Genomic DNA, 26,290 nt, shown 5'->3' on the forward strand with positions numbered 1-26,290 from the left:
GCTTGCCCTGCCTGCCTGGCAGGGCCCTGGGCAAGGGGTTGGCAGAGTGCACTTCAGAGAGATCATCATTTTGGTTTGATTTTCTGCAACATCACTGGGAGTTATTACACTAAATTAATTCTCCGGGCTGCAGGTCCCCAGAGGACAATACCAGCCCGGCAGTTTGTTCCTAGCAGGGCTCAGCTGCGTGATTGCGTTACCACAGCCTAATGAATTACTGCGCACACGTGGGGTGGACGTAATTGTCCACGTGTGCCACTGGCTGTGCCCGCCACCCGTTCCCAGCTGGGACATCACTCCCCTTATCTTGTGGTTGCCATGCCATCCTGCATCAGCAGAGTTTTTAACTTGCAGTTAGATGTGCTGTTGGTGTGCTGGAGCTGGACAGAAGGACCACAAGAGCAAGAGGAGAGGTGTGATGGGTCACACAAGGCCACCTTGCTTGATGACCAGCAGTGGACAGCAGGAAGAGGGTGAGAGAAGCTGTGTATGCATGCAATGCTGCTTCCCAGCAGTGCTCTCCCCTTATTAGTGGTTGGACTAGACGATCTTAAGGTTTCTTTCTCCTATAAGTACTGAGAAGCTGCAGTAAAGTCTCTACAGAGCCTTCACCAGGTTGAACAACCCCAGCTCTCTCAGCCTTCCCTCATAGGAGAGATTCTTCAGAACTCTCTGAGCAATTTTTGGTCCTTCTCCTGGGATGCCTTGGTCATCTTCAAAAAATCCTAGAGTGTTTTGGTTTGGGAGGGACTTTAAAGATCATCCTGTTCCACCCCTGCCATGGGCAGGGACAACTTCCACTGTCCCAGGTTGCTCCAAGCCCTGTCCAGGCTGGCCTTGGGCACTTCCAGGGATCCAGGGGCAGCCCCAGCTTCTCTGGGCACCCTGTGCTACCACCTCATCGCCCTCACAAGAAGAATGTCTTCCTAACATCTAATCTAAATCTCCCCTTTTTAAGTTTAACACCATTCTCCCTTGTCCTATCCCTACCTGCTTGTGTAAAAAGTCATTCTCTCTTGTTCTTACAAGCACTCTTCAAGAACTGAAAGGCAGCAGTGAGGTCTCCCTGGAGCATCTTTTCTCTAGGTGAACGGACATCCCCAGTTTCCCCAACCTGTCTCCATAGCAGAGGAGCTCCAGCCCTCAGAGCATCTCCAGGGCCTCTTTGGGACACAGTCCAGGAGATCCATGTCTTTGGCATTGCTTGTATTGGTGTTGCTTTGGTAGCTGATGGTGTGATTTATTTATTTTTGCCCAACATGTGAGGAAAGCCTTCACTGTGTGTGCAGGTGTAGGGTGCCGTTGGGTCAGTGGGATGTAGGATGGGTCACAGGGAAAGAATGCAAGAGCCATCCCCAGGGCAGAGAGCCAGAGAGATGGACAGCAAAACACCTTACCAGAGTTACACCAACCTCAGTGTGCCTTTTGGCAGAGGATTGCTCTCAGCATGTCCCCTTCAGCTGTGAGGAAGCAGAGGTGGAAAGGTGGAAAGAGTCTGCAGCTGGACCTTCCCCTACTGCAGACCTTGCAGTGAACCTGTGGCCACCAGATCCTCCTGTGGGTGCACCCTGCCACCCATGAGCCTGCCCTGCAGGGCTTCTCTCTGTGTCACACAGTGCAAAACACGGCTGACTACGTGATGCTATTTCAGCCAGCCAGAATTGAGGGAAGGAAATATAGCAGCAGGTTCCTCTGCACTAGGAAACCGATCTGTTATTGAAATGGCTTTCTCTTTGGTGGAGTGTTTCTGGCACGGCTTCTCAGCACTGGAAATGGCTTTATCCATCTACACCTTGTTTTCCAGCATGAGTTCATGGAGGTGTTGTCAGCAGTTGGTTGCTGGAGTGAATATGAAGTGAAATAACTTGTTTCTTTCTCGTGCTTTCCATCCTCAGATACAAATGTGCCACTGCTTTGGAGGGAGCACCCAGGCTTCCTGCTGCCAAATTGCTCCCCAAAGTATCTGGCAGCTGATCTCAAAGATAAGGGCAAGCACAGGTTGATACTTTTAATGGGTATAGATAAAAGGCTTTGTGGCACCAGCTGTCTCATATAATGTCATTCAGTGAAACCTGGCCCATTTTAAGAAGCCCAGCAGCACTTCAGTGGTATGGTTGCATGTTTTGGGTGGTGACTTCCAGTTTTTGGCCACGGCAGGTAGCCACCCTCTCAGCAAAAGAGCATCTTCCACCCCCTCCCCCTGCAAGCCCAAGATGGGGTCATTGGCCCCAGGGACCTGAGAGGGAGCAACGGGCTGAAGCTCTGCAGGGCCTCCTGGCATGGTTAGTGTGTAAAGAAGTTGCCAGCTTAAGTTGTTTGGGCTCTTGTTGCAAAAACAATATTTCTGTCTGACCCCAGTTAGCAACTGATGTTTGCAAAATAAAGAAGTCAAGGCACTGGAAATACTTTCCATTCCAGCTCTTGTCTCAGCCCAAAATATTAGTATTAAAAATATTGCATCTATTATATGCAGCTAATATCTCTGCTGGCACATAAATCACCCAGGGATTTTTCATCTCCATATTAAAAAAAAAAAAAAAAAAAGAAAAGAAAAAAAAAGTTAACTGTGCTCTATTTCTAGGTATTTGTTAACTGTTTTGTTTCCATTTACTGCTACCACAGCCACAGCAGTCTGTCTCCAAGGAACCATCTGTGGGAAAGAGAGTCCCTAGATTGATTCAGAAGGTGTCCGGGTCATTGACAGGCATGAAGGCACTGAGTCTCTGCTCTTTCTCTGATAATGTCTTTATTTAGCGTGACAGCCTCCAGGGCACGAGTGGACAACAGGCTTCTTTCTTTCATTTAAACAAACATTGCTCCAGCCATTCCCAGCATTGTGCAGATGCTATGGATCTTCCTGATTTCCTGATTAAAGCTGGGGATGCAGGTCCCCAAGCAGCAAGGGCGAACAGCTATGTGACATCAGAGCTGCAGAAGGTGGCCCAGATTTGTGCCTCCCCCCAGGCAGTGTGTTCCCATCCAAACTGACAAGTGAAAATTCCTCCAAGATAAATTAAATTTTGGGAGTGAATCAGACCCTGGCACAGCTTAGCAATTCTGTGGGAGTGTTAGGAGTAGCATGAGAGAGGAGGCAGGAGTAGGGTCAGGAGCAGAGGGCTGCTCTTCTTGAAGGTGATCCTGCTTATTGCAGAGGGCATTGGCTAAATGACCTGTAAAAGGCCCCTTCCAACTCAAACCATCCATAATTCTATAAACTCTTCTTTTGGCAGTGGGACAGAGTTAAGTAAACATTCAGGAAGCAGCTTAGGATTGTCACTGGGTTGCAATAAATCAATTTCCAGATCAGTCCTGGCTCCCAGATCTCTACCTTAAATGCTATAGGATGCTGCATCTTGTTTAGAGAATTGAATGTGTTTGATAAAGGATTCTGGCACACCTAAGTCCAAGGCATCTCTCCAGCTTGGGTTGATGTTTTACTGCATCCCTGTGTCGGAAGTAATTGCTTGCCATTGAGTTTGGGTCATCTCATATGTCTGGACAGCTGTCAGGAGATCCTGTCAAATCTTGCCTTAGCTCCTACAGCAAAGACATTTATTTTTTCACTGGAAAGCACTGGTATAAATAGAATATGGGGAAGAAAAACTCTAGGATGTCTCCTTGCTGCAGGTCAAAGAGGCACAGGGGTCTAAAGGAAGACAGCTGAACACAAAGGCAGCAGGTGGGGGCTCATTGTACTATTTAGGACGTGTCTTGGGGGACAGGACCACAGAGGGATGGTGGTGGGCTGTGTCTGTGCATCTTGGCATGGGTTTAAAGTTTATATCTCTTGGAGGATTATCAGATCTCGGGTTAACTGATCAGCCTGGGTGTATTTTTAAAGGAGGCAGCCTGGAGTCTGAAGTATAAGTTCTTTTATTGCAATGTAGTAAAAGTTGATTCCATATTCATTCAAGCCACATTCTTACCAGTAGTTCAGGATCCATTTGTGTTTGGGAAACATTGTGTACTCTGGTCTTGTCTTAATTTAAACTGTTTTGTCTAAACTAGACTCAGTTCCTTGTCATTGTGTTTTCCGATGGTTTTTATGCAATTTTTGCAATCTTGTTTACAGTACGCTGAGAATCCAACAACGTAATTCCAAGTAATGTAGGTTACGAAGAGAACCATTTCCAAGCAATTTCTATGTGAAATCACAGCAGTGATTTCTACACCAGTCTGGGCAGTCAGCCTTGAGGTCCAGGAGGTGCCTTTGTAGCTGGTTGCCCGCTCTGTGCAACAAGGGCCTCTGTCTTGACATCCCTCATGATTTGTGGGAGATGCAGCAAAGCCTTAAAAGAGCTGTTTCGGAGCTATCTCACATGCCATCTGTACTTGGGATGTCTTTCCCAAGCTGGTGTTGCAAAACAGCTCCTTAAATTCCTCCTGAAGATTCATTTCCATGAAGCTTAGAAGAAAATAGCTGACTCAGGCAGCCTGTGCAGCCAAGCATTGCAGAGTGTGAGGGCTGGCCCTGGGCTTCAGCAGTCGTGAGGCTTGCTTTTCACTGCTTTTGAGTCCATCCCAAGGGGTGCTGTGCCATGTCCCCTCAGCCCAGCAGTGCTGTCTCTGCTCCTGCAGCACAGTCTGCAGACTGGTGGTCCTGTGAATGAGAAGCTGGTCGTTCATCCATTTGCTTGTGAGCCAGTGGGAATTTTGGATGTAAAGACACAGTATCACACTAATACTTAGTGTGGTAGTTGGGTTTCAGAGGGACCTCTAGTGCTCAGCCAGTCCCATCCCCTGCCATGGTTAGGGATATCTTCCAGTAGACATGGTTGCTCAGAGCCCTGTCCAACCTGGCCCTGAGTGTTTCCAGGGGTAGGGCCTCCACCACCTCTCTGAACAACCTGTACTGACTGGTGTTTTACAGCCATCATTGTGAAAATCAGTGCTACCATATTGGTTTATAGTGAGTCTGATTATGCTATGAGGACCAAACGAAATCATCTCTAGCAAACAAAGGCAGATGTGGTGTCCAGGTCCAAAGGAAGGGTTGTCTGCAGTGATTGTACCTCAGGACCAAGGTACAAAGAGCATGTAGACAACTCACATGAGGATTTCATAATGCTTCTCCCAGCAGCCAGAGACTCTGAGCCTCATCACAAACATCTCTCCCCTCACAGCGTTGTTTTGGTTGGCTGTGCTTGTCTTCTGGCGTTCATTGTATGTTTGTAAAGATGCATACATGTAAGACTTAAAGCATGCACTTCATCTCAGCTGTTCAAAGATGGTCTTAAATCTTGATCACCACTTTGACAGGTGGACTTTCTACACTTTCAAGATGCCATGTCTGTCTAGATGATGTGGGCTCCGTCTAGCAGTTGGGGTGGTCTCTACCCCTGGTGACAGAATGGCATGAAAGAAGTGTGAATAATTTCATTTTTGTTTTCAGGAGTGAACATGACATCTTGTTCCCTTCTCATCTAAGAAAAATGCAAACAAAAATGAAACTGTAGCCAAGTGAAACCAGTTTGAGAGAGAAAGCCAAAGGGAAAACACAACACAAATCCTGTGTTCTTCATCCCTGGAGTTGGTGGTTATTGCTTTCTGTGGGGTTTTGATGTTTTTGATTAAATTGTGTGGAACTGTCAGGTTTATTTGAGTGTTTCCCATTCTCAGCCATAGCAAGGACAGAAAATGGCTGGATAGAAAGGATATCATAGAAAGGATAGAAAATGCTGTGATGCTCCCTGCATCAAAGCAGTACTGAGTTATCATTAACCATTCACATGAAACATCAGAGTGCCTTTGATGGAGGTAGGCTTGCTGAAGAATACTTCTGGGAAAAGTCAGGCCTCCAGAATAGAAATTCAGATATTTTTCCTCATTATATTAATAAAAATATTCCCCAGACCTCTTGGGACCGGTTTTAAGTGCTATAAAATCCCACCAAGTCCTAACCAGGATCATTCGGTCCCTCCAGTTTGGCCCACAACATCTCTTGAGTGCTCAAAGCCAGTGATGATGAGTTCTTCTGACCACAGCAGTACTGCCATGCCCAAACTCCTCCAGCAGTGCCTGCTTCAGGGTACCAGTCCAGTTGTCTGCGGTCTGGCTGGAATATGCTTAGTTCAGAAAGACTGGGTCTGGAGACATGATTTTGTTCAGGGGATGTTTCAGAGAATTTTGCTGCCCTTTCTCTCTTCAGGCCGAGTTTCCTGGGCAGATAGCTAAGTACAGCCAGGAATAACCTACATGTTAAATTGAGAATTTTACTCTTTCAGTGGTGACTCTAAGAGGGTTCCTTCTTAATTTCCCTCCTTCAATGGAAAATTGTGTTGAGGTTTTCAGAAAGAAGGTGAGAGAGGTGGCCTGACATCCCACAGAGTGAGCCCCACCATTTGTAGGAGCAGCTGCTGAGTTCCTTGGGGATGCTCTGCTCCCCCAGCCTTGAGGAGTGTCATGGATAGGAGAGATCTGGGGTCATCATGGGAATGGAAGGTCCCACAGAGTCCATTCCTGCAGCAGATCCTAGAAGTCTTCTAGGCCAGGCAGAATGGGGCTTGGCACACCTAGATGTAGTGGGAGGTGTCCTTGCCCATGGCAGGGAGGTGGAACTGAATGATCTTTAAGGCTCTTTCCAATATGAGCCATTCTATGATTCTGTGATCTTAATCCACCCCTTGAAATAACAGTTGCTAATTAGTTGCAGGCATGTTAATAGCAAAGCTGATTGTGAGATAATTCCAAGACTTAGCATTATATTATATACTCACACAGAGATGAAGATGAGACCCTGACCAAGCAGTCAGAAGAGTGCAGAGAAACTTACTGTCAAATGCAGTGAGGAATGTGTTCATTCAAGCACTAAAAGGATGCAAGGGATGGAGAAGATTTGACCTTGGCAACACTCTTCATTCTCAACCTCTTTCCTGAGTGTCTGCAAGTCCATATTAGTTGTTAATTACTGGGTGGCCCTGGCTATGCCCACCAGGTATTCTGCTCTGCACAAAAGCAGGACTAAATCAGAATCTGTGCTCTGCAAGGAGCTTTTGGTGTCCTGGAGGCTTTGTGCCATGGGGAACTTGGCTGAGATTGAGGGCAAGTATCCAGGCAAGTTCTCCAGAGGCAAGAACCAGCATGTGCAGAGACCTGGTCCCTCAGTCCCAGGATGGGACTTCAGTCTGTTTGGCCATACAAGGTGCCCTGCTTCGTGGGGTAAATGTCTTAAGTGCCACTGGAAATGTATAGAATCTCAGAATTGCTGAGGTAGGAAAAGACCTCTTTGAGCATCGAGTCCAACCATTCCCCCAGCCCTGCCAATGCCATCACTGACCCATGTCCCCAGATGCCACATCTGCAAAGCTTCTAAATCTCTCCAGGGATGGGGACTCCACCACTGCCCTGGGCAGTTGTGCCAGGGCATGACATCCCTTTCAATTAAGGAATTTTCCCAATATCCAATCTAAACCTCACCTGGCTCAGCTTGAGGCCATTTTCTCTTGTGTGTCCCTTGTTCCCTGGGAAAAGAGCCCAACATCCACTTGGCTGCATCCTCCTGTCAGAGCCAGAAGGTCCCTCCTGAGACTCCTTTTCTTCAGGCTGAGCCACCTGAGTTCCCTCAGCTGCCCCTCATGGGACTAGTGCTCTAATTTAACTCCTCACATCTCAGTGTTTGTAGGAATTGCTTACCCAGGTCTCTGTGCAGCCACCAGGAGAATGCAGCTCTGCATTGTCTTCCAGCTCCTCACATGCCAGACAAATGGTGGGGGCTCTCAAAAGACTCTTCTCACTCATGAGGATATGGGCAAGGCTGACAGGACAGAGCAACTGTGTTTTAGACTACAGCTGTCCACGTGTCTGGAGTTACTTTCCCCAGACTTGTGCCTTCCTGCTCCTTTCCTTGGGAGCAAACAATGTAGTAAAAACTTGCAGGAATAATGTATTTCTGAGCACGTAGGCTGGTAATCACCAAGACAGCTGAAGCCTTAGATTTGTTTGCGTAGGCTTCTCCAACAGAACAGACATTTGTCAGATCTAAATTCTGTTGAAAGGTATCTCATTTAGTTAATTAAATAAAAAGAATTTAAAAAAATGGGTGGAGAAACAATAGCAGAAGCAATACCATCCTATTTCCAGCTTGGCAACCCTGACTGTCTCCCCTTGGTTTTTAGTACTTTTGCAATTTCTTTGTGAACTCTCAATGTCTCTTTAATTTCCATGTTGTCCAATGGCCAAATCCCACTGAAGTCAGGGGGAGTTTTGAACTGAACTGGAATTTGGCCTTTGAAGTGAAAATAGTTATTTAATGTTAAATGGAGTCAAGAGATAAGAAACCATTGTACTGTCCAGATGATTTTTCTTGTAGCTGAATTATGGTTCCCTGCAAGGCACTGAATCTTTATGGCTAAGAATGAGCAGAGGGGGACAGAGGAAGGATTTCCCAGTAACTGCAGCATTTTTCTGGGGTAAATTCTTGCTTTACTTGGAGATGTCACTGTGTGAGTCAAGCTTCAGCTGTTCCTCCCTTCAGCATCTCAGACCTAAAAGCCTGTGTTGGGAGGTGCATTTGGGTGCTTGCCTGACCTGGTTCCCTGGGCTTGGCACATCACCCCAAGGCACCAGCTGGGGGCATGACCTTAACCTGCCATCTGAGTACCTACAGTGCTGCCCTCGAACAAGCACGAGGTTGTTTCCAACAACCCACAGTGGGAGTGTGATGGGACACCCAGGTCCCCATTTTGTCCTTTGCTGGGGTTTTCTGTGTCCCCAGCACCTTGGTCACACCTGAGAGCAAGCATAGGTTGTCCCAACTTCCCAGGCTTTCAGATGCTGTGTAGTCAAGAGAGTTTTAAGATCTGAGCCCCATTCTCCCTGCTTTCTTCTTCCCTGCGGATCCTATTTCTTCTTGGCTTTTCTTCTTCGCTGGGGTGTTGGGAAGATAAAAGCACACAACGAGTCTTTGCCTGAATGCTGGATGATTGTCTAGATCCTTGACTGCTGCCAAGTCACAGACATTCTCCTTGTTTGCCATTCTCCTTCCTTTGCCTTTTATTTCTTGCAGTTTTTTTCCCAAAACTTTTTTTACTCTGGTGTTTTCCACCCTTTGGCCAGTGACTGCTGAGCTTTGGTCACTCTGCCTCTTGCCATGGGGACATCGTCTTTTAGCTGTCCTGTGGAAGGGCAAGGCTGCCTGTTCTCCCCCATCCTATTGCAACAGCCCCAAAATGAGCAATCTTGCACATTCCGCCTAACTAGATGTTTTTTTAATTTTAAACCTTTTTAATTTTAAACCTCTTTTAATTGTAAACCTTTTTTACATTCATCACCCTTAAGCACTAAGGGTTTGGTTTATAATATCACCATGTCTTTAGGAAAAAAATTGTCTCTGCATGCATTTCTTGCAGGAATTTATGGCCAAGTTTGGTTCCCAGCTCATTTCCAGGCATTTTCTCTCTTCTGAAATTATAGCCGTGTCTTTGTGCAACTTCTGTAATTTCTGTGCAATATTTACAAATTAAATAAAGTAGCAGGCTGACTGGCTTATAAGCCGAGACTTGAAGTGTAACCAAACAGTTAAACTCAGATTAAACTCAGTCTGAGAGAATGAAACCACAGAAAGCAAAACTCTTGTACACTTGGGCCTGTGAGGGCTTTGTACCAGATAAGGTTTTTAACTAACTTTTATTTTGACATTCCCCTTTTAATAAGCATTGCTCTTTACAAAGCGGTTTATGTGATTGCATTACTGAGAGGAAACAAAGAAATGCCAGGAAAACTTGATGTGGAGAATCTGTACTCATAAAATGCTTGTAGGCTCCAGCAAACAGGAAAGCTTTTCCCATCTCCTTTTTTTTTTTTTTTTTTTTTTTTAGTTCCCTGCCATTCAGTTTGCAAGGGAAAAAAAAGCAAAACAAAACAAAAATCCCCACAAAACCAAAAAACACACACTGAATATCTCAGAAAACCAGATCTGGTGGTCTGAGAGTAAACACAATTCCTTCCAGTGCCATGAACAAGCCTCTTCGTCCTGCGTTTGTTAAACACGAGCCCTCACTTTTTATGGTTAAAAGCCAGTTGGCCTCAGAAAATAGGTTTTGACTCCTGGGGATGCCAAGGAATACAGATTCTGTGTGCAGATGGCTTTGGCAGGCAGGGCTGGAGACTGCTGACCATTGAAATGTATTTGTGAATGGCTGCTTCCTTCGTCCGAGCGCCCTTAGCTGAGCAGTGCCAGTGATGAAAATAAAACTAATTGCTGTGGGATGGGTTTAAAGTAAACACTGCTATTTATCCAGATTGAGGTGGGGGTTTGGGATAAGGGGTGAGGCTGACCAGGGGCTTTATCATGACTACAGAACCAGTAAGGAGGAAGACCACTGCAGTCACCACAGCGCTCAAACTTGTTTCCTTAATTTTAGGGCTGAGACTGGGGACATGCCCTGTGTCACCCTCAAGTCCTGTGTCACTGCTCCCAGCAGCCTTGTAAAGAGCTGGGCATTAAAACATCCCATGGGCTCTCAGAGCCAAGACCAATATCAAAGAGGCAGCAGGCAGGGGATGCCAGCATGCTTAGGGTGAAGCACCCAGCCCTGGTGAAGGCAGCCAGTGCCAGGACCATCTCCATCTTAGGTGCATCCTGGATGATGGCATTCCAGCTCTGCCTTCTCCGCTGGGGATAGCCACACTGCAGCCTGTTTGGAAATCTGAGATGCCCGAGACTGCCAAAGCGTTTCTTCTATTCAACTCTTGTTTTTTTGGGGATTTGCCATCTCAGCTACCGGTTACAGCCAGCACTCAGGGGTTTGTTCCGTCTTTCTGAGATGTTGTAGTCTCTCAAGTAAACCCTTTGGGGGCAGTTCCTCCTCTTTCTGGCTGTTGGATTTCCATGTTACCCACTTGGAGCTCTGTATACATGGGCCTCTCTCTGGAGGTCGTGGTCCTGGATGCCATGCCCTCCATGCTGCCAGAGCCAAGTATGGTCTTCTTTTCATCCATGCATGTGTCCTGTCCTGGTGTAGCAGTGCTGAAGGATATGTATAAAATAAGGCCAAACAAAACCATTTGGTGTGGACAGATCACCAGTTTACTTAGTATCTTGCCTTTTAGTTAATTTTTTTCCACTTAGAAATTCCCGATACCCTTAAAATGGTTCACTGCAAACCCATGCAGCAGTGTGCCATGTTGGCAGGCAAGAGAAGAAAGTGATGATGTAGTCTGGGTGTATCAGGAGCTCTAAAATCTTCAGAAAAATAAAAAACTCCTAGTATTTCTTGCCTACCTGGCTTGCTGCCACTTTTTTTCCTGGTTAGTGTGGAAGTAACAGAGAAACATGGGAGAATTTAACCCAGAAATCTGGGAGAGCTTTTCCTGGGAACCAAAGTCATGTTGTCCAACTGCACAAAAATTTTCAGCTGAAATATGACTGTCACTGAAAGAAATTTAGAGGCATGAGTTCTTAGATGACAAGAAATTGCCTCCTTTTTTGTGGTCCCCTGCCAAGGGCCAGGCTGCTTGGTGGGACAAATGTGTTGGCCCAGCAGAACCACAAAGGAATGAATGAACTTTCTTTGACTCTCTTCCACTTTTCTTTTTTAATTCCCCGCCATTCAGTTTTCAGAATAAAAAACCAAACAAACAAAGAAACAAATCAACCAAACCAAAAAACCTATTTGGTTTCCAGCTAATAGGAGTTAAAACCTATTTTCTGAGGCTTTTCAGTGATTTTCCTTGACTTTACAGGCGACAGCAGAGACTTCCCAGCGGGAACAAGTCTCAGCAGCACACGGATCATCAGCAGGGTGGCACCAAGCATAACAGGGACCACCAGAAACTCTACCAAGGAGGTCAGGCCCCTCACTCCTCGGGCAGGACGGGCCACCACGGCTACAGCCAGAACCGGAGATGGCACCACAACCAGAAGCACTCACCCAACGACAAAGAAACGCACAGAAACGCCAAAGAGACTGAGAATTTGAAAATCGAGGACAGCTCTGTGTGCACGGCGCACGTCCCCGCGGAGGCGCCCCGAGGCCCCGAGGCCGTGGAGAAGCAGTCCCAGCAGTACGTCCCTGAGCCGGAGACCAAGCGGAAAGACAGCGTCCACGAGCGCATTGGGGACAGACCCAAGATCAATTTGCTTCAGTCTTCTAAAGACAGGCTGAGGAGGAGACTAAAAGAAAAGGTATTATTTCTTGAGTTTCTCTTTTTCTGAGAGTCTGGCTGTTGGCTGTTCTCCATACAAAGGGTGGGGTGGGCTCAAGGGACCTTTCCATCAGTGCTCCCAACTTACTTTAATGCTCTGTCTTCCACACTTCTCTTGAGGCGTCTTTGTGCGTCTTCAGGAGGCCTTTATTGAAAGAATTGTGGCTCTGAGCTTGACTTCTTGGTTGAGGTTTCTACCAGCTTGAGTTCTCCAGGGACTGGGAACTCTCCCCTTTTCCATGGGGGAAGGCTGGTGCACTCATAAGTTCCCTCCTGGTCTGAAGAGCTCAGTCACTTTGCAAAAAAAATCTGAAAAAGGGAATTTGTCTCTGCAACTACAGAGCTAAATCCCCAGCTTTGACTCTTGAGTGCTGAATAGTTGGACTCCGCTGCTTTAAAGCTGATATCCATTTATCTCTGCAATGAATTGAAATGCCCTTATCTCCCCTCTTCCTTCCAACAACCCAACAATAACAAAAGTATTGCATGCAAGTGACGGAGGAGAAATCCTTTTTGGAAACAATATTCAGCCACAGATTTCTGAGGAATTTGGAGATGATATCTCCATTTTCCCCCGTGAAACTCAGATCTTTCTCTTGAGATTCTTTTGTCAGACTGTAAAAAGCATCCATGGGGTTATCTCTAATGAGATTTCCAAAATACAGAGCAAAAATAACGTGAACATATACAATTCCATGGGAGTGCATGTTGGAAATGTATACCTTTGAATGCATGAGCATTTACTATTTCTGGATGTGGCATGAGGGGGAGTAAGAGATTTTGTTAGTTATTTTTATGTTCTTTAAAGCGATGGGAGTATAGTAGAGACTTTCAAAGTATTCATTTTAATGCTCTTCTCAGAAATTTAGACTCTTGTAAGAATAAAAATCTCATCAGCATCCACTCTTGGGTGGGTAATGTCAACGCAACCTGATGGGAGATTTGGACAACTCCCTTGGGGATGGGGTTTGTCAGAAAAATTGCTACAGGTCTGTATTGTACAAGATTGAGATGGAGAGGCAGAAGAGAGCAGACCAGAGCAAGCAGAATGCATGCCTGCTGCATGCTGGGGAAAACTGAGGAAATGTGTAATAAAATGTTGAAAAGAAGCAGTAATTTCTGTGGTAATGATGGGAGGTGAAAAGTGTAACAGGCAAGAGATGGAAAAGTCAAGAGTCCTTTGAATGCTGGGATCATGTGACTTCTTTCATCTCAATTATTAAGTATGTATTAAAAATATATTTAGATATATAATATATATTTATAATTATATATCTTACATTAATATATATATATATATAAATATATTTCTGTGGGATTGTTGTCTGAAGATTTTGCAAACATCAGTGCACTTTCTAAAGAGAAGCAAAAAAATGTCCATTATCATGATGTCACAGACACTAGAAACTGGTTCAAGATGCCAAAGGCAGTCAGAGGTGATCAGACTTTGGCATTCTGGCTCAGGACCCTCAAGGACATTTTCTCCCTGAGGTGAGGGATAGGACTTTGGGATTGAGTGTTGTGGGAAATAGAGAAAGGGGACATTTCTGGGGCAGGATGCATGTGCTTGTGCTTTCCAATGCTGAGGTTATATTGTGCCACTAAAAGATGCTTTGTCTTTTCTCTTTCTGTTTGTTCTCCCAATCCCCTTCCCCCTTTGCTGTTTGTGCAAGGACATGGGCTGATATATCTGTTTTTTCCTTGTGTAACAGACGCCTTGTCTTTCCCTTTTCACGGACCAGGACGAAGTTACGGTGGAAACCACCGACCCTGAAAAGAATAAAATGGACAAATTAATTGAAATTCTCAACAGCATGAGAAACAATAGCAGTGATGTTGACTCCAAGCTCACCACCTTCATGGAGGAGGCCCAGAACTCCACCAACTCTGAGGAGATGCTGGGGGAGATAGTCAAGACCATTTACCAGAAAGCGGTGACAGACCGCAGCTTTGCTTCCACAGCAGCCAAGCTGTGTGACAAAATGGCCCTCTTCATGGTGGAAGGAACCAAATTCCGGAGTCTGCTCCTCAACATGTTGCAGGTAATGAGATAAAGTTAGTTGTTCCGATGCCTGCAGCATCATCTCAAAATTGGTCTTAAAATTTATTTGGAGCTGAGCTGTTACCAAATTCCTTTTGAACCCAGTTGATGGGTTCGAATTGCACCTGTTGTTTTGTCTCCACACATCTTTAATGGTACCAGAGATACTGTGACACTGAGGGCGTTATCAAGGTACTCTTCATTCTCATTTCATGAACTCTACATGGAATTGTAGCATCTCACACCAGGGTCTGTCTGAGTAATGAGTCAGTTGCTTGAGGCAGCATCCCCATGGCATGGAAAGAAATGAACTGGGAGGGTCTCTCAATGTAGGCTGTTAGAGTGGAGGATCCTTCTCATCTCAAGTGGTCTAGACACCAGGATGATCCCTGAGCAGGCTTTTTGGCTGCATTACCTAGCTGAAGGATCTGATTCTGGTTTCTGATTGCAAACAAAACTGAAATAATTGCGTATTTTCTCACTATTTTGGGTGACTAGTTTATTGGCATGTGGAGAACTGGTTGGTTGTTCTGCTCCAAAACCATCAGTGACAGCAAAGTTGCAGTGGGGAGGAAAAAGCAGTGGCTCTGATAACTGGTCCATGAGGTTAATGGTTGCACTTGATGGTCCTGGAGATCTTTTCCAGCCTGGATGACTCTATAATAATATTGGATGATGAAAAAAAGGGCTATCCTCAACTGCCCATGGTCTCCTGAGAGAAGTGTGTTTTACTGCAGTGCCACCATCAGAGAGGGCACTTCTTTTTTGGGAGGGTGTCACATGCACCTCCAATTTTCTGCCTCTGGAGACAGAGTTGAAACTACGAATTTCCATCCTTAATTTAAGGTGCATTTCCACGTGGCTGTTCCCTCACACACATATCTGTGGGACATACAGAGCTCATATTTTGTTTCTCTGCTCTCCACACTAGTCTTGCTCAGCATCACTCCAGTTTTTGACTTGCCTTCTCATTCTTCTTGCTGCTTTTGTTGGAGATGCTCTCTTGGACACTGTGCCTGGCTGTCTGTACCTTGAGTTGGCTTTGGGGCAGCACAGCAAGCAGGGAAATAAGGAGTAAAATAAAATAGTGAAAATCAATATCAGATAATTCTGCAGTGACTGGTCCAGCTTTGCTACTCTCATTGTTCTGCATGCTTGTCAAACACAGCATCTCTCCCCATGCCTACTCCCCTCCGCAGAGCCCTTGGTCTGCATACACATCTGCCCATTACCTGTACCAGGTGGTGATTTTTTCCAGATGAGTATTTCCAAAGGGATTATCAATCAGAATGAGGGAAATTGCAGACAGAATCAGTCCCAGAATTAGCAGCAAGGGGCTGGAGGAGCTCTAAACCTGCTGTGCATCCCATTCTTCCCATACCAAGTCACTCTTGCATCTTTCCCTGTCAGGCTGAGCAATCTAAGAAATCCAGAATGAAGTCCAGGAATGATGGCCAGGGAGCAGCAGGGTGTTAGCCCACAATTGATGCTGATGACAGTCCTGGGTTAGGGAGGACACTTCTAGTTTGCTTTATTTGCTTGCCCCAGTAATTCCACCCATGTGAACAGACCCAGGAAAGTGATTTATACTGCAGCATCCTGTGCAAGACAGAGTGGCTTCCCATTCAGCTCTTCACAGCATAAATGTAGGATAAATAATAGATCTGCTATCTCCAGAGAGACTCAAAGTGCTTCCCAGGAACATGTAGCCAGTCACAGTGTGATGGGAGCATTGTGGAGAGCTGGGGAGGAATGAAGTGCAAAGAGGGAGTGGAGTGTGCCAGTGAACGAGTTCATGTACTGAGGCACAGAGAAGTATGCAAAAGGGATTTGTTCAGCCCCAAACTGCACATATTTTATGAATGTCTTGATGGGGCAAAAGGTGACAGATCACTACAGGTCAAAAGCAAAGTGCTGTGTGAAATTAAATAATTTAACATTTCCTTTGTGATAGTAAAGGATTTTGACTTTCTCCAAGCACTGTTTCATTTTCCAAACAAAACAATCAGATGCAGTCAAACTGATTCATAAATACTTCGGTGGAGCCCTAAACCAGAAATATTTTGAGGTATTCAGGTCTGATAGCCCTGGCTGGAGACAGAGCCAGGTATGAGGCAGGAAAGAGTCATTGCAGCTGTCTTGGTGTGAAATAAGGAGTTTGATTATCAATATCAATACATATTGTATGTTGGAACTGATACAATATATTACCAGTATTAATAAGGCATATTGGATATTATGTCATGTTACAGAGTAATGTGAATATCCTATTGATGTATGATATATTAATACATTGATATAAATTATTTTGTATCCATATGTATACACACATAGATAGATATACACACACATGTGCATATGCATATATATCCATATGTTATAATCATATTTTTGTATGATTCATGATAGGACATTACCCAGCTACAGTCCTGGCCCTTCCACCACCAGATATTTTCCATCCGGCATTTTTAGATAATTTACCATTAATTAAAAAAGAAGAATAAACCTCTAATGAAATGCTTGCTGCAGAGCAGGATTTGTGTCTCTCTAGCACCTTTCAGACTAATCTGATCCCCGGACGTAAGGAGCTCGGCTTTCTGGGCACCGGCGAGCTGGGGAATTACTGTGCCGGGGTGTGATAAATCGGGATCAGTGTGATCCCTCCCCATGCTGCTGGCGCCTGGGGCTGCACCACTAGCCCCCACATCTGCTCCTGGCAGATGCTCCTGTTTTGTAGGGGCTTGTTTGTCCCTTTCCCTCAGGACTGTGATGGCAACAGCTCACCCCCACCACAGGACCTCAGGAATTGATGCATAAACCCATTCAGGTGCCCTGCCAGCATGGCTCTACCTATAGACAGCATCCCTTTACCTGTAGACAGCATCCTTATACCCTTCTGGACTTCAAAACAAGCAGCAAGGGTTGTTTTTTTCCCTGCAAAACAGGAATTAAACTGTCTTTTTAACCTGGTTCCTCTTCTATTTTCAGCTGTTGACAAGGTGCTTGTGCTCAAGGGTTGCATAGTGTTCACAGCTTATCTTAGGGCACTTGGTTTGAGATGCCAGTGCTGCAGCATGAGGGTATTGTCACATCATCCCCCTCCCTGCCTGCAGCTCCTCTGAAGAGCTTCCCTACAGCCAACATGGTCCACTTCATCCTGTAAAATCAGGAAAACTCTGGTTTGAATTTATCCTTATCTTTTAGTCTAGAATCTTGGCTAAGTCTTGAATTTGGGTGCTGCCTCACAGGAGAAGAGATGTGGAAAGGGGAGCCATGGATTGACATCTGGTAGAGCTGCCATGTGGGAGCTTGGCACCCAAGGGATCATTTGGCATCTGGGTTGTCCAGCCCTGGCACAGGCTGCCCAAGCAAGTTGTGGAGGCACCACTCCTGAAGGGATTTAAAAGCTTTGTGGTTGTGGCACCTGGGGACATGGGTGGCCTGGACAGTGCTGAGGAGATGGCTCAACTTGATGATCTTAGATGGCTTTTCCAACCTAAACAAACCTGTAGTTCTGTGATTTGGGTTTGATCTTCTCCTCATTAAATTTGGTTTAGTCTTTTGGTAGCTAGATCTATTTTGAGCTGTGTGAGCCCTTGAATTGGACCTAGGTGATCTGTGCCTGGGGAGCTTGGATGGCTGGGGAAATGAAAGAACATCTCAGTGGACACATAGACAATTTCTTCATGCCTCTAGGAATACCTTCTTAATTAATACATTGAAAGTAATTCTCCTGCAAGAGAGACAATGCTTGCCATCATTTCACTCACTGGCATGCCCAGGCTCTTTTTTTTTCGTTTTTATTTTTCCAGTGGTGGGGGGGTTGTTAAGCACTGTGCCACAAACCCTTCACATGTAACATAAGTTGGAGTACTCCTCTGCTGGAACAACCGTGCTCTTTATAGCAGAGCTGTGTCTGCATCTGAGCTATGCAGAGCCAAGTGTATTATTAGAGTGCACATCACTGGGACTGTAATTGTACACTGCTCCCCTTGGCAACCACGGCCAACAGCACATCAAACAGAAGGCTGATACCTTCTTTTAATAATAATAATAAAAAAAACCAAAAATCACTCAACGAACATCCCGACACAGAGCAGCAGAGCGTGCTGGCCTGCAGCCAGAGCCAGTGCCTGGTGCATCCCTGCACATGGAACTGCCATGATGCCAGAGGAGAAGGGCTGGTTCTGTTGGATGCCCTGTGGCTTTCCCTGCTGCGTGCCCTGTTGGATACCCTGTGGCATACCCTAATGTATACCCTATTTCACACCCTAATGCATACCCTAAGGCACACTGCATTCGATACGTCACAGGATACTCTGAGCAATACCCTACTGCACACCCTAACACATCCCAAAATTTATACCCTAATGCATACTCATGCACAAAAGTGGTGTACCCTAGTGCATATCCGGTTGGGTAGCCTGTGGCATTCTCCGGTGAATATCTTGTGGTGGAGCCTAATGCACTTCCCATGGCATATCCTATGGTATATCCTAATGCACACCCTATTACAGACCATATTGCACTTCCCATGGCATACCATTTGGTATATCCTAGTGCACACCCTATAGTATAAGCTAAAACATTTCCTGTAGTATGTCCTAAAGCATTCCCTAACACACATCCTAGTGCACACTCTAACGCCTACCCTGTTGCACACCCAAAACATACCTGATGATATACCTTACTGTATATCCTGCTGGATACCCTGGGGCATGCCCTGGTGATTACCCTATGCTATATCCTAATGCTTTCTCTGTGGCATACCCTAATGAATACCCTGTTGCACACCCTAATGCCTCCCCTTTTGCACACCTAAATGCATACCCTATGGCTTGCCTTATTGCCTACCCTATTGCACACGCTGTTGCACATCCTGATACATTCCAAATGGCAAACCCGGTTGCACACCCACACAGGGTTTCTTCATCTTCTTACTGCAACCTCTTGATGTCCCAGAAATGGCCCTTCCTTGGTTCAGTGCTGTGTTTAGCTCTGGATGTAGAGACTTCATAGAAACACAGAACATCCTGAGCTGGAAGAGATCCACAAGGATCCTGGACTCCAACCCCTGACCCTGCACAGACACCCCAACTATCCCCTAAGAGCATTGTCCAAATGCTTCTGGAGCTTCGGCAGCTTTGGGACCGTGCCCCAGCACCCTCTCGGGGGAGAGCCTTTTCCTAATATCCAACCTAGCCCTCCCTGGCACAGTTCCAGCCATTCCCTGGGTCCTGTCCCTGGTCACACAGAACGGAGATCAGTGCCTGACCCTTCTCTGCACATTACAAGTTGTAACTGCAGTGAGTCTCCCCTCAGTCTCTTCTCCAGCCTGAACAAATCAAGTGACCTCAGCCCCTCCTTGTATGGCTTCCCTTCCAGACCCTTCCCCTCTATTCCCCTGAGATGAATCATGTGGGTTTTGGCAGAGGTTGCACTTGTGTCTTAGTGGCCTTGGTTGGGTTTAAGATGATTGGTGTGATCATTTATAGAGGGGCTCAACCAGGAATGACCAAAAACTCATTGCTGTCATCCCAGGTAGGGGATGGAAGAGGAGAATTTAGGATGAAGCATTTCTTGGGATGTAGGCATTGTGGTATGATGTGCTGGAGAACTGACTGATTCCCTCTAGTAAATGTGTGTGCAGTGTGTTTGCCAAGATGAGTGTGAGGTTTTGGGAGAAATGGGCTGAAGTTCTTCCTGTCCTGTAGCCTTTTTAGTCTGAGCAAACAGCCTCCCAGTGATAATAGCTCTTTCAGCATTGTAGGGCTTCAGGTTGTAATGATAGACACCAGGTGGATACTGTGGGAACTGGCATATAGAAGTTGGTTGGACTCAATGATATTAGAAGTCTTTCCCAGCCTTAATGGTTCTGTGATGTTTTGTGTTATTCTAAGTAATACATTAATGGTTAATGCTGAAAGGCAGATTTTATTTTTTCCTTCTCAACATGATTATTGGTGAGGAACAGTTTGTGGTTTGGCAGAAGTGAAGGCAGGAGGATCCAAGTGTGGCTGGAGAGTATCTGACCTGTACACCATATCCAGCACTGACTGCAAAAACCCATCAGTCCTCTTTCTCTGGCTGTTTTTAACATAATTTAATTACAGATGGTCCAATCTGTGCACATAAAACAGAGCAGTACCACTTGTCTCTGAAAGGGAATTGCCCAACAGACATCAGAGAGGTCACTTCACTGAGAGGTGGGGGAAAAAATGTCCAAGAGCCCCTGGAGCAGATCCTAAAGCCATACGAGTGTGCTCATGTGCCACAGCAGTGAGCTCAGCTCCACAGAACAGCACCACATCCATCTCTAAGATCTGTGCGTGAGCCAACATTGCAGCCTTTGGTTTCCCCTCCACAGGAGTTTGATGAGCTCTTTCCCCCAGTGAGGTGGAGATCCAATGGGGAAAGCCTCCTTGGCTTGAGCTGCTCTCCATGGCTATCTGTGCAGATGAGGAACATATGGGTGGTGAGCCTCAGAACAGATGCCAGCTCTTCGGGAGCCAAACACAAGCACAGAAGTAGCAAATGATGCTGCCCTTGTGTAGACATCTTCATTTAGAGGTTTGCAGAAAGTTGTAGAGCTTGGAAACCTTTCTTCCCTTACATTTCTGATACTGATAAACATCAAACCATCCTTCTTTTGTAAATCACTGTGGGACTCCCCCAGCAAAAGCTTTGTGTAGCTTTGAAGAGATTTATTTTCTATATGCCCAGGCAATTCAAAGGCAGTTCTAAATTCATGCACACTCATATATCCATGTAGTGCTTGAAGGGGCATGGGGAATGCAGCCCCATAGGTGGCTCTGAGGAGCATCCCCAGCTGCTGCATCCTCCTGCTCTCAAGCACAGAGAAAAATAGTGGAAAGGGGACACATTCCCTGTTTTTTGCCCACAATTGTGTCTCTGGAAATATTCTCCAATTTTTTACAGTGTATTTATTATTTTAATTTTATTACGTATTATCGTACCATTTTTATCACTTGATTCTTGTATTTTTTTATTCCATTACTTCTTATTTTGCTGATATGTTAATACAGATGCTTATTGCATATATATTAATTATGCACATATATTTATACATATTTGCTAATGCCATATATCAGCATTATATAACAATGTTAATAATTTTATTTTTTTTTTTATTCTTACTGCAGTTTGGGGGGGTGATTTTTCCCCCTTCTTTTGCAGTCATCCGAGGCCAAACACGCCTCGTGCAAGTGTCAGCAGCAGGCAGGAGAGGGAGCCCGGGGAGCAGGCTGGCAGCCTGCCTGCGCCGGCAGGTGAAGGGCAAGGGCTGGGCATCAACTGGAGCTGGCCCTGCTTTTACCCCGAGCCCGGCCAAGCCGTGTCTGCCTGCCCGTAGTAACAGCGCTGGGCTTGGCCACGGGAGGCTCCAGGAGCCGCTGGCACACGGCTCCCATGCAGGGCTGCGAGTTACTGGAGAGCCCTGGATTAAATGTCCGGCGGCGTGCCTTGAGCTTGCCACTTCTCCCAAGGGGAGCGGTGACTGTAGGAGCCACCCGGCTCCTCTGCGGCCTTTCCGTGGCAAGGGAACGTGATGGGAGCCAGGGAGCACCAGACAGCACCTCCCTGGAGGGTGGTGGTGAGGTGAGGGAAGGGTTAATGGAGCCCAAGATGTCAGGTGTTAGCAGAGTGCAGAAAAAAGGGCAGTTTTGTGCTGATAGGAAGGAGGGGATGGGGACAGGAGCTGTGCCACACAAGCACTAGAAGCTGGGAATAGTTGAGCCAGACCCTAAATTAAACAAGCAGTGGGTTTACACTGCACATCAGTCCTCAGTCTGAGCCCAGGGGTGGATTTTGAGGATCATGTTGAGTTGCAGCTGGAGGTGGCCACAGGGCCACTGATGTAGCAGTGGGCATCACAGAGGATGCCAAGGGGATTGTCCCCACTGCTGTGCAGGTCTCTGGGGTCTGGAGTCTGCCCAATGCAGTCTCACTCATGGCTCTGCACAGGAAAGGTGTTTTGTTTAGACTAGCAGTGCATTGTGCAGTTGAGAGTTTGATGGGAAGCAGGACTAATTTTCTAAAAAAAAAAAAATCTCTTCCAGTTTAAAGATTGCCATGTTTTATTTTAATTCAATGTTCTGGTAAGGTTTTATACCTTATACTTGGCAATGCTCAGATTTGCTGTGCAGAAATATCCATGAACTTTAATCCATAAATTTATATGTGGTTTCTCCTGGCTTCTTTTCAAAAGCCATGGTGGGGAGCAGCCCATGCTACAGCACATGATGGGAGGGTACTTGGTGTCTCATTGTCTCTCCAGGCAGTGGATGCCCTGGGCATCTGCCAGTGATGGTGGGACCCAGCAGAAGCTCCATCCTCTTGCTTGTGCATGCTGGTGGTGAAGAGTGTCAGGAACACCACTGGCCGAACTGCTGCTGCCTGCTAAAAGCACAGCTGAGTTCAGAGCAGGGAGTTCAGGTGGTGGGACCCATTCACACCCTGTGCATGGGCTCAAGCACGGAGCAGAGGCTGTTCTGGGCTCTAGGTGGAGACTGCAGACTGCTCAGCCTGCCTGCATCCTGCCTGCCGCCCTGGGACAGAGCCAGGCAGCAGCCTCCTGCTGGGGTGGGCTCTTGGCTGCCCCCAGACATTGCTGGTGGGTGAGGATCCTCGGGGTCCTGGTAGAAAAAGCAGAAATATGTTATTTTTTAAAAGCCTCAGAATCCATTTATCCATTGGTAAAAGGTGAGGAAAGGCAGGGGGGCACTTCAGTGTTGAGAGCTCTCCAGATCGGGCTGAACTGGCATCAGCTCTTACTCTCTTGTTTGCTCCCGAAAGGCTCAAACCCAAGGGATGTGGGAGTATGTTCCTGTCAGCTCAGGGCCGCAGCTGGCCCAAGGCACCCTCCTCACAGACCATCTGCTCCTGCCTGCTCCAGCCCAAATCCAGCTCAGGCTGCTGCACCCACCTCAAGGTGGGGATTTTGGGGTGCTGTGTGGTTGGACGATCCCTGCTCCCCATGCCCACAGACACCCTGCTGTGCCCAGCCCTGCTCGTAGCTAATTCCCTTTACCTCACCTGGGGACAGGAGTTTTGGAGGCTCATTGGGATGCATCACCCTGCCTGGGATTTATCCCACAAACCCCACACCCCCCAGTCATTCTGTAAGGGAATGAAGCATCCTGCTGACACAGGAGCACCCTGGAGCAGCAGGTGCCAGGGACATCACCTCCTGTGCAAAGGCCAGGGCAGATGGATATGCCAGCATTAGCCCAAAGATGGCATATGGGTAGAAAGATGTTGGAGAAGGAAACACCTCTTTTTGCCCCTGGGAAAGGGGGAAAATGAGGTAATATGTGCTTTGCCCATCGCTGGCTTTACTTGGACACAGACCCATAGCATACAGAGGATGCTCTTGTGCTCACCAGCAGGAAATACCTTGTTTTAAGGTTTTCTAGCTGAGTGACAAGTTTCTGTACCAGATTCAGTTTCTAGACAAGTGAGCCTGACTGCTGTGGTGGCACCCAGAGGGGTGGTCCTGTGGGACCTGCAGCTCGAGCACCCTCAGCATCCCTCAGGCATGCTTAGGCTCAGGGTTTGTTCATTGCTGGGTATTTTGGTGGGTAGCTGTCTTGGTTTAGGGTAAATGTGGGAGAAAACTTCCAGTGGGGCTCCTCCCGGGAAGCAAACTTAAGTGGCTTTTTTTCTCCTACCCCGCAACCGGTTCGGGAAGAGATTTTTCTGAGAGAAGTGGAAAAAACCTGTTTTATTTCACAGGCACAGCACTACCCAGCACAAAAATGAACAATATCAAATTACAAAACTTCTTGCCCTTCAGAAGAGATGACAAACTTCAGAGGGTCTCTTTCCTGTGGGTGTTCGCTCTGTTATCAGTCCCTCTGGCGCTGGAAAATGCCGCTGCCCAGGCTGGGCTCCCAGTAGTCCACGGGTGCAAGCTCCCGGTGCTCCCCCGAGTCCCCAGTCCAGAGCAGGTTCGATTCGTTTCAGAAAAGGGAAAGAAAACAGTCCAGGAAGACCTCTCTGCTCCGGCTAGTTGGAAAGCCAAGGCGATCTGTGTCTTGTTGTCTGTCTGTGCTGTAGTCAAAACTCCCGATGCGGGGGGGGGGAGCAAGTACAGTCTCTGATAACAGACTCGGTGCTTCTTTTCCACTCACTTTTACTCTGAGATGGAATTTTAAGAATACAAAACCTGTGTCTGGGTTAGGTGGACGAATGGGGATACAATTTAACATCATAATCTACCCAGGACAATAGCTATCTGTCAGAATCTGGATTTGGAGAATGAATGCTTCCAACAAAGTCCACATATCTTTTGCCTTTGTTCATTTTGCACACCCTCATCTTTTCCTGCTGCATATGTTTAAACAAGAAAATGCAAAATTATGGTGGGAGGTGGCTTTGGTGGCTCCTGGGAGCAGAGGAGCTACAGGACATTTGAGGGGTGACAAACGAGGCCTGAGAATTATTTCAGGTTCCTATCTTACAGCTTGCCAGGCCTGATACTGATGGAAAATACAGCATCCAAGTCTTGGTGACAGCAGTGAACAATGTTTGGCTGGAGGATGTTGCCCCACCTTGGCACATTCTTTGGTATCATCAACAGTGATGGTGTCCCCCCATGCTCCTCCCCTCACTAAGCATCCCAAAACAGTGCTTCCTTTTTCCTTCCCAGTGATAAATTCCTCCACTTCTCTTGCTTCCTTTTTTTGAAATTACTATTGCTCTTAATACTAATTTTTTATTAATCAGAGGATAAAACAAGCATCTCTGGCAGAGCTGGGAATCCAAACTCTGTGATAAAGCCAGGCTGGACAAGGTTTGGAGTAACCTGGTCTATTGGAAGGTGTCCCTGCCCATGGCAGGGAGGTTGGAACAAGATGGTCTTTAAGGTCTCTTCCAAACCAAACCATTCTGTGATTCTGTGATAACACTTCCAGTCCAGGAGCAGCAGGAACTGAAAGTGAGGACTGCAAGAGCAAAGTGTCTACGAGCTAAGGAGACAGTTTCAGGCTGGAGAAACAAAACCTTTCCATTTCTGCTTTGTTCATAAGAGTAAGATATGTTTCCTTGCATCTCTAATATTCCAACCCATGCTGTCCAGTGGTCTTACACACAGATGCTCAAAGTCTGCCAACATGTGGCAAAATAATCATGATAATCATGGATATCCCTTTACAAATACAAAGGATGGAGGAATTGAGGGCTTTTGCAGGTTGAAGTTGTTTTCTGCATCACCTTTCTGTAATCTTTGTATTTCCAGCATGGATAGGCAGCTTTGGAGGTATTGTAAGGTGCTCCAGACATGTATACTTCAGGAGATGAGTGAAAATTATTAATGCATCTTTGACATCCATTAAAAAAAAAATAAAAACCGGCCAAATACAACATTTCTTACAGCAAAAGCTCCCTGGCTACATAGAATTTGTAAATATTAGCCTCTGAGAAAGATTTTCTGAGCTCCATTGTGTAAATAACACTTTTTTAGCAGCCTGGCACTTCACCTCTGGGTCTCAATTTTCAAGTGGTCCCTTGTCCCCCCATTCCAGAGCTGCATTTCAAGCAGGGAGATCCAGCTCTGGTACACGATGCCCATGGGGTGCCTGGTGGTGGGAGAGACGTGGTGAAAAGCAGACAGAGGAGATAAGAAGGGTGACAACCCCTTTGCTCTCCAGCGTGTTTGCTCAGCAACGCTGAGTGCTGGGCCAGAGCCACCACCTCCCTGCAGACTAAACAGTTGCAGTGTTTTCTCTCCCATGACCGAAAGAATTTAGTAAAGGGTCCCGGTATGAAACTTTACACGAACTCTGGGTGCCATGAATATCTCTGGCTGGGAGTCTGTTAACTCCTCCGGTTCCTTGATCATCGGCTCGGTTCAGTCCCAGGGCAGATGAAAGGAAGACCCATCCCACGATGGATCTGGCCAGCTGCCTGCAGGGCCCCCCGTGCTCTCCCACCCACCGAGTTTTTGCACGTCCATCTTCTGGAGTTTTTTTTTTTTTGCTTTCTTTTAAAGGAGAGAGTCAAGAATTCTGGCCATTATGGAGCTCTGGAGTCCTCCAGTTCAGGAAAGACATGAACCTGTTAGAGTAGGTCCAGGGAAGAATTCTC

At 46.4% G+C, this 26,290-nt stretch overlaps 1 protein-coding gene across 2 annotated transcripts in view; it reads left to right on the forward strand.

Moving 5' to 3' along the window:
- The window catches only part of CTIF (cap binding complex dependent translation initiation factor), a 146,705-nt gene that overhangs the window by 91,295 nt on the left and 29,120 nt on the right, over positions 1–26,290 (forward strand). Inside the window, exons 8-9 of one of the 2 annotated variants that reach the window (XM_014257058.2) lie at positions 11,683–12,124; positions 13,857–14,186. In XM_014257058.2, coding sequence (XP_014112533.2) covers positions 11,683–12,124; positions 13,857–14,186 — 772 coding nt within the window. The remainder of the gene's footprint in view (positions 1–11,682; positions 12,125–13,856; positions 14,187–26,290) is intronic. The other variant, XM_014257059.2, reaches the window with a different exon arrangement.

Source organism: Pseudopodoces humilis, chromosome 4 (genome assembly GCF_049639895.1).
Source record: "Pseudopodoces humilis isolate 2021_Gansu_Grassland_sample_001 chromosome 4, ASM4963989v1, whole genome shotgun sequence".
Classification (NCBI taxonomy): Eukaryota; Metazoa; Chordata; class Aves; order Passeriformes; family Paridae; genus Pseudopodoces; species Pseudopodoces humilis.